Genomic DNA, 8354 nt, shown 5'->3' with positions numbered 1-8354 from the left:
TATCATGGTTTCTCACACTGGTGTGAGAAACCATAGCAGAGAGAGAAAATATTCTCTTTCTGGTGGGTGAAGAAATGGGGAAGAGGGTGAGAGGGTGATGCCAAATATTACGGAATATCGGGCATCTAATCATATACTGGATTGACATATTCTAAGAAATGATATTTATGGTTCAATTTGTATGTTGCTGGTCCTTTAAGTACCCAGCCTGTCCACCAAGGTGTGGCATAGGTCACACCTTTCAGCCAATCAGGTGAGGGCTGCATCATAACAACCATATATGGCTTTGCCAGATGAATGGGCAAAAAGTTTAAACGCTGCCAGCGCCACTCTGTTCTCTCGTAGCACGTCGCTCACGACCTCCTCGAAACATGGCCGCCCGGGATGAACTGGATGAATTGGAACGCGTGTTCCTTCGCCTGGCTCACGCAGAGAGCGATGTGCAGCTACAGGATGCTATCTCCAGGTTCCTGGCCCCCGTTCTCCTGACGCTCCGCAGCGTTCAGGACGGAGTGCAGAGCAAAGCCATGGAGCTGCTGGTCCACCTGAACAAGAGGATCAGGAGCCGACCCAAGATCCAGCTTCCGGTAGAGGCGCTGCTGCTGCAGTACCGGGACCCCGCGGCCGCGGCCCTCACACATTTCACCATCATCTACATCCGGATGGGTTACCCTCGTCTGGAGGCGGGCAAACAGTGTGAACTGGCCCCTGCCCTGCTCGCTGCCCTGGAGGGCAAGCCTCGGTCCCAGCAGGACATTCTGATGCACCTGCTGATCCCTGCACTGTACCACATGCAGTACCTCCCCGCCCCGCCCAGGGACGCCTCCCCCTTCACGCTGACAGAGAGACCCAAGACGGCGCGACTGCTGCTGGAGTTCATGCTGGACGTCCTCCTGATGCCCTACGGCTTTACGCCAAATCAGTGTCCCCCCTCCTCCTCCTCCTCCTCCTCCTCCTCCTCCTCCTCCTCCCCCCGTCAGGGAAGCATCGTTGGAGGCGGTACGGAGGTGGCAGCCGGCCACGGTCTCCCCCAGCCACCCCCGGGGATGAGTGTCTACGCTGCCACCAGGGTGGTTGGAGAAGCCCAGTGGAGCGACGAGCAGCTGGAGCGGTGTAAGTCGGGCATAGTGAGGTTCTTGGAGGCCGGGCGAGTTCCGGAGGTCGACGCCGTGGTGCATTTGGTGGTCGCCTCCACGGACTCCCGGCACAGCGTGGCCGCCGCCGCCGATCTGCAGCTGAGGAGCAGACAGAGCGCGGTCGATTGGAACGATCCTTCCGTCGTCAGCAGGATGTACGAGGTCTACCTGGGCGACGTTCCTCTCAGAACCAAGGGGGCGGTCGCCGCGAGGCCGGAGCTGAAACGCCGGCCGGTGAGCACCAGGGTCAAACTCAAGATCCTGCCGCATCTTCTGCGATCCCGTCTGGCGGCGGAACGCTTTCCTGCCAACGTCCAGGTCGTGTACGGCGGTCTGTTCGGAGCCGACGCCAACAGCAGACTGTTGGCTCTCAGCCTGCAGTTCGTGCATCACATCTGCTCCTTCTGTCCCGACACCAACGAACCTCTGGGCCTGATGCTGCTCAACGGTCTCACCAAGCTCATCAACCAGTACGAGGGGGACCCCAAGTCGCTGGGCGTCGCATACGCTGCTGTCGGGAAGCTGTCGAGCCGCATGCCCCGGCTGTTCGCCAAGGATATCGCGTTGGTCCAGCAGTTGTTTGAGTCCATGTGCCGGACGGGGGAGCCGGACGTCCGTCTGGCCATCCAGGAGGCTCTGTCCATGATGGTAGGAGCATATGCCAACCTGCAGGGGGCGCCGCTCACTCTGATGGAGGCTCTAGTGGCTGCGTACATGGGGAGGCCCGAGGTGCAGGCGCGCCAGGTGGCCATCAAGTTTGCCAACACAGTGTTTGCGCCCGATCACGTGCCCTCCAGATACCTGCTGCTATTGGCTGCAGGAGACCCGAGAGAGGAGGTGTGCGGGGAGGCCCAGAGGGTGCTGAGGGCCTCTAACACCAGGAGCACGAAGAAGGAGGAGGAGGGCTCAAAACCACTGCCGTCCTTCACCGACATGGTGGTCTACATCCAGGAGAAAGCAGCTCAGAGTATGACAAAGCCAGCCAAGTACGTTGTTGGAGCCTCCACTCTGCCCTTTGACCCCTCTGCGTTCAGAGAGATCGTGCTGTACCTGAGGACGTGTCTAGCCTACAGCGCCGGGGGCGGGGCCACGCCCACGTCCAAGAGCCTGGTGATGGACATGCAGGACGACGCCCCGGCCATCGGCCGCTACGTCCACACGCTGCTGACCTCTGAACCCCAGACCTCCCGTTCCAACCCGGTACATGTCTACGCTGACCTGCTCCAGCAGCTCCTGACGGCCGTAAGCGGAGTTCCGGTCATGTACTGTCTTCTAGAGGTCGTGTCCGTCTGCCCAGAGGAACTGGCTCCGCGGTTTGTTGACAAAATCGACTGGATTAAAAGTCTGATGAACACAAACAAGGAAGACGTGAGGGAGCTGGCGGCCCGGCTCTACGCCGTGGTCGTTTCCTCCATGTCTGGGAACGAGCTGAAGACGGCCGTGTACAACATGGTCAAGAGCACCGAAGACAAGCGTAGTCCTGAGACTCAGCACGGGGCCGTCGTGGCTTTGGGCCACATGGTGGGCAGGTACATGAGTCAGAGGAACGCCGTAGATCAGCACATGAACACCACACCCCAGGAGGACGAGGACGAGGCTGTCGCCACGGCCACCAGGGCGATCGGTTCCTTCCTGGACAGCGGTAGCGCACCGCTGGCTGTGGCAGCATGTACGGCGCTGGGGGAAATCGGACGCAACGGGCCCTTATTGGTGCCCTCGGAGGGTGAGGGCTTCACCAAGCTGTCCCTGGTGGACAACCTGCTGGCTCGCATCCCCTCTGGAAAGGAAAGCAACAAGATGAAGGAGCGATCCGTCCAGACCTTGGGGTACCTTCCGGTGGGAGACGTGGACTTCCCCCATCAGAAGAGGATTCTGCGGGGTCTCATGGACTCTGTGGAGGCGAAGCAGGTTGAGCTGCAGTTCACGGTGGGAGAGGCCATCACCAGTGCTGCCTTGGGAAGCAGCTCCAGAGCCGGCAGGGACCCGTGGACCTGCACTGACGATCACTACAGCCCACCACTCATGTCACACGTTAAGAACAATGATGTGGTGCCGTGGGTCCTCAACTCCGTTCTGTCCAAGTACATACCCAGTCAGAACCCACATGTCCGACGAGCAGCCTGCGTCTGGCTGCTCTCTCTGGTCAAGAAACTCGGCCATCACGAGCAGATCCGGTCCAACCTGAGGGAGATCCAGACTGCGTTCATCTCCGCCCTGTCGGACCCTGATGAGCTGAGTCAGGATGTGGCGTCTAAAGGCCTGGGCCTGGTCTACGAGATGGGAGGAGAAGGTGACCAGCAGGAGCTGGTGTCCACGCTGGTGGAGACACTCATGACTGGCAGGAGAGTGAAGCATGTGGTGTCAGACGACACAGAGGTGTTCCAAGGGGAAGCTTTGGGGAAAGCACCGGACGGACACGGCTTGTCCACGTACAAGGAGCTTTGCTCATTGGCCAGCGACCTCAACCAACCAGATCTGATCTACAAGTTCATGAACCTGGCCAATCACCACGCCATGTGGAACTCCCGCAAGGGAGCGGCGTTCGGGTTCCACATCATCGCTGCGAAGGCTGGCGAACAGCTGACTCCCTACCTTCCACAGCTGGTGCCCCGCCTCTACTGCTACCAGTTTGACCCAAACCTGGGCATCCGCCAGGCCATGAGCAGCATCTGGGACGCGCTGATCAAGGACAAGACCGTGGTGGACAAGCACCTGAAGGACATCCTGCAGCACGTCATCTCTAACCTGACCAGTAACACCTGGAGGGTTCGAGAGTCCAGCTGCCTGGCCCTCAACGAGCTGATCCGCGGCCGCCAGGCCGACGACATCACGGAGCACCTGGCGGAGATGTGGGAGACGCTGTTCAGAGTCCTGGACGACATCAAGGAGTCTGTGAGGACGGCAGCAGACCTGGCCCTGAAGACGCTCAGCAAGGTGTGTACTCGTATGTGTGAGTCCACGGGCGCCGTGGCCCAGAGGACCGTGGCGGTCATGTTACCCACCCTGCTGGACAAAGGCATCGTTAGCAACGTTCCAGAGGTCCGCTCGCTCAGCCTTCAGACCCTGGTAAAGGTCAGTAAGACGGCTGGCGCCAGGCTGAAACCCCACACCCCTCGGCTGATCCCAGCCCTGTTGGAGGCCCTCAGCACCCTGGAGCCCCAGCTCCTCAACTACCTCAGCGTCCGAGCTACGGAGCAAGAGAGGAGCGCCATGGACGCAGCCAGGCTGACCGCTGCCAAGTCCTCCCCCATGATGGAGACCATTAACTTGTGTCTGCAGCATCTGGACGTGTCTGTACTAGGAGAGCTGGTCCCCAGGCTCTGTGAGCTGCTGAAGAGTGGGGTAGGTCTGGGAACCAAGGGCGGCTGTGCCAGTGTCATCGTGTCGCTCGCGGTGCAGTGTCCCCGAGACCTCACCCCATACTCAGGTAAACTGATGAGTGCCCTGCTGAGCGGCATCCATGACCGGAACGCCATGGTGCAGAAAGCGTTTGCCTTCGCTCTGGGCCACGTGGTCAGGGCAGCCAAGGACAGCAGTGTCGAAAAGCTACTGCTGAAGCTCAACGCCTGGTACCTGGAGAAAGAGGACCCGGTGTACAGGTCATCATGCGCGCAGACCGTGCACGCCATCAGCCTCCACAGTCCCGATGTGTTGAAGAGCCACGCCGGAGTAGCACTGCCCCTGGCCTTCCTGGGCATGCACCAGGAGGCGCCGGGCCCAGAGGAGGAGGAGAAGGGAGGGTGCCACGACGCCACGCTGTGGGCAGAGGTGTGGCAGGACAACGTCCCAGGAAGCTCCGGAGGCGTCAGGCTCTACATGACGGAGCTGATCGCCATTACCCAGAAGGCTTTGCAGTCTCAGTCCTGGAAGACGAAGGCTCAAGGTGCCGCTGCCATGGCGACCGTTGCCAAGGAGCAGACGGGCTCCTTGGTGGCGCCGCACCTCGGCACGGTGCTGAGCGCTCTGCTGCGGGGGCTGTCCGGACGCACCTGGGTGGGCAAGGAGGAGCTGCTGAACGCCATTGGCTCGGTGGCATCCCGGTGCCGCTCCGAGTTGCAGAAGCCCCGCCCCGGCCAGCCCACCGTCTCCGAGATGCTGTCGGCGGTGATGAAGGAGTGCCGCCGCAAGAAGGAGCGGTTGACGTACAAGATGGCCGCCCTGCGCTGCGCCGGAGACGTGCTGCACAGCAGCCAGGAGGACGGCTTCAGCGACATGGCGGAGATCCTCCTCCCTCTGATCAGGAAGAAGTGTCCGGAGAGCGGCGGTCGGTCACTGGAAGAGAACGACGATGACGACGACGATGAGGAGGATGTGAAGGACGGCGAGCTGCGGACAGAAGCTCTGCTCTGTGCCTTGGACACGCTGGCAAAGAGCTGGCCCAGGAACCCACTCACCCAGGACGCTTTCCAGGCCGAGGTGTGTGCGCTCATGTGTGACAAGCTCAGGCTGAGCAGCTGGAGGGTGCAGCTGGGAGTCCTGCGGTGCATGAAGGCCTACTTCCAGGGCCTGGTGTTGCTCCAGAAGGACCACCATCACGACGGTCAGGATTCAAACACGCTGTCCCAGATCCTGTCAGAGACCTGCGCTGCCCTCACGTACCCGTTGGAAAACAAGAGCTACACGTCGGTGAGGACCGAAGCCTTGTCAGTGGTGGAGCTGCTGCTGCGGAGGACCGGAGAGAGCGGCCACTGGGACTGCCTGTCTCCAGAGAGCAGACGGCGGCTCCAGAGTTCTCTGTCTGGCCTGCAGGCGTCGGACGTCATGCCTGACCTGAAGGACCAGGCTCTGGAGCTCCTCAGACTCATCCAGAGCCATCAGACCTGAGAACCCCTGAACCACACCTGGCTCTGAGCCTGAGGGTCCCCAAACACCCCAAAATAAATCCTATTAGTTTGAACTGGGGACCCCCCCCCCCCCACACACACACTTTGTAAGGATAATATACATTTTATGAAGGCCATTTTAACTTTTTTATTTTTTTTACATGTTTAGCCCCAACATCCAAACCAACCAAAAACATGTTTAACCCCAACATACCGAAAACAGCCAATCTACCATCTCAAAACACGTCGCACTGTGACAAGCAGGGACGCAGATGGGGGGAGGGGGTTTGGACGTACTCAGTTCCTATTGGGGGGAATATCCCCCTAACTTTTGAGAAAGTCAACTACTTCTAAGTTAGTCTATCTCCTTCCTGTAAGTATAGACGTAAAACATAAAACCAATGCTGACTTATCCTATCAGTAGCTCTTATTTTGAAATCCCCCCCATTTTAGAGGACGCCTGATTTCTGTGTAGTCAAGCCATCATGATGCTAATCCTAGAATAATGGCGCACGCCTTACACTCGACTTTGGAGATTTCTATGAATCTATTCATATTGTACACGCTCATAGCGCGGCACCGAGTGCCGCGCTATGAGCTTGATCTGAGCTTGTAGAACTGCTTTTAGATCTGATTTTTTTTTAATCATGAAAATTGGAGCAAATCTTTGAATATATATATATTATATTGTTTTAAAGCGAACATTTTTTACTCAAATCTGTGCTTCTGGGGGGTCCCTGGAACAACAGATTTTGAGATGGGGGTCCGTGGCCAAATACATATCATTTTGGGTGTCCTTGACATGAAAAAAGTTTGAGAACCACTGATAATATATTATTATAGCAACACAGGGCTTAGAAGACATTTGTAGAATCCCCCAGAAGCAAAGATTTGAGTTACAAATGTTCACTTACAAAAATTACATTACAAGTTTTGCAAAAATGTTCATGATTTGTCTTTTTAATAGAAGATCAACAAGCTCATAGTGCGGCACTCGGTGCCACGCTATGAGCTTGTAGATCTGCTATCTTTTAATAGTGCAGCGCTATGAGCTTGTTGATCTGCTATTTTTGAATAGCTAAAGTATAAAATAATGGCACAGATGTGTTCCTGTATTAAATGAGTTAAGGCATGAGGTTCATACATAGTCATAATGACATTGTGTTAGAGCTCCATCTAGTGGCCTCAGTGCGTTCCTACAGATCAAAAATCGTATTCTACAAATATGATTTTAAATGTGTTTATAGTTTTACAAACTATAACATTATTGATACAAGTTATTATTATGACCTTTATTCTCATGGTTTATGCAAGAAGTGATTGATTGATTGATTGTTTAAATACGTTATTAGAGAAATCACAGATTAGGAGGAGTAACTGATGGATGCAGCATCACCTTAATGTTCTTCTGGGGTTTTAACTGTAATCTCTACTACAGATTACAGTTAAAACCCCACCCCCCAGTTTTTGGACCCAGTGTACTAGAGATTCTCTAGTACACTGGGTCCCAAACTGGGGGGTCAGGACCCCCAGGGGGTCCCCACATTATTTTGGGGTTGTCCCCAGATGATTAGCTTTAAAGGGATAGTTCACCCCCAAAACGACTTTCTTTTCTATGTATCAGTCACTCCATGGAGACTTGAATTCATGGATATTATTTAGTTTTTGTCTCATTCCTAAGACAATAATTTGATGACCGGCAGCGGCTCCGGTAGGATGGACACAAAGAGTGTCCTTTGTGTCTCCTACCGGAACCGCTGCCTACCGGTCCGCTGGTCATCACATTATTGTCTTAGGAATGAGACAAAAACTAAAATATATCCATGAATTCAAGTCTCCATGAGGTGACTAATCCATTTTTTTTTGGGGTGCACTATCCCTTTAAGTTTTGCCATAAACAGTCATGGTTGCAACATAATTTAGTAACTCACTATAAACTAACTAGTTACTAAGCCTCTAGTAAGAACCTTATACTCCCTAACTCAGTGGTTCTCAACCTGTGGGTTGGGACCCCCCCCCCAACATGATTTTTGGGGGTCCCCAGACCCCAGATGACGTTAGGTGACAATTTAAGGACTTTTGAGACCTTTTTAATAACTCGAAAAAAGAAAAGAAAAATACCATTACTGCATCAAAAGCAATCGACAAACTATAGGCCTACTATAAAAACCGGTTTAAACATTGGCCACATTGTCAAATAATATAAGAAAGAGGCGAAAGATGTGAAAATAGCCGATCTACAAGCCCACAACGTCTCGCAACGCGAGGAGTTGCGCGCTTGTAGATCTGCTATTTTCACAATATTGATCTGTGGAACCGAGTCAAACTAAATGTAATGCCTCAACTCTTACATTCCAAGTGCATGTCAGGGTGGGGCCCCCCACCGTGGGGGGTC

The 8354-nt window shown here is 55.0% G+C and overlaps 1 protein-coding gene across 1 annotated transcript; it reads left to right on the top strand.

Moving 5' to 3' along the window:
- Window positions 1-371: 371 nt before the first annotated feature.
- On the top strand, window positions 372-5960 carry LOC308079086 (proteasome adapter and scaffold protein ECM29-like; the record flags this gene model as incomplete). The annotated part of the gene is made up of 1 exon (XM_080420426.1): window positions 372-5960. The coding sequence occupies one exon, from the start codon at window positions 372-374 to the stop codon at window positions 5958-5960; it is 5589 nt and encodes a 1862-aa protein (XP_080276552.1).
- Window positions 5961-8354: the final 2394 nt, after the last annotated feature.

This window comes from Gymnoscopelus braueri (genome assembly GCF_963280865.1).
Source record: "Gymnoscopelus braueri genome assembly, chromosome: 22".
In the NCBI taxonomy this organism is placed as follows: Eukaryota; Metazoa; Chordata; class Actinopteri; order Myctophiformes; family Myctophidae; genus Gymnoscopelus; species Gymnoscopelus braueri.
The sequence above is the reverse complement of the archived record's forward strand: the minus strand, read 5'-3'. Positions and strand labels throughout refer to the sequence as shown.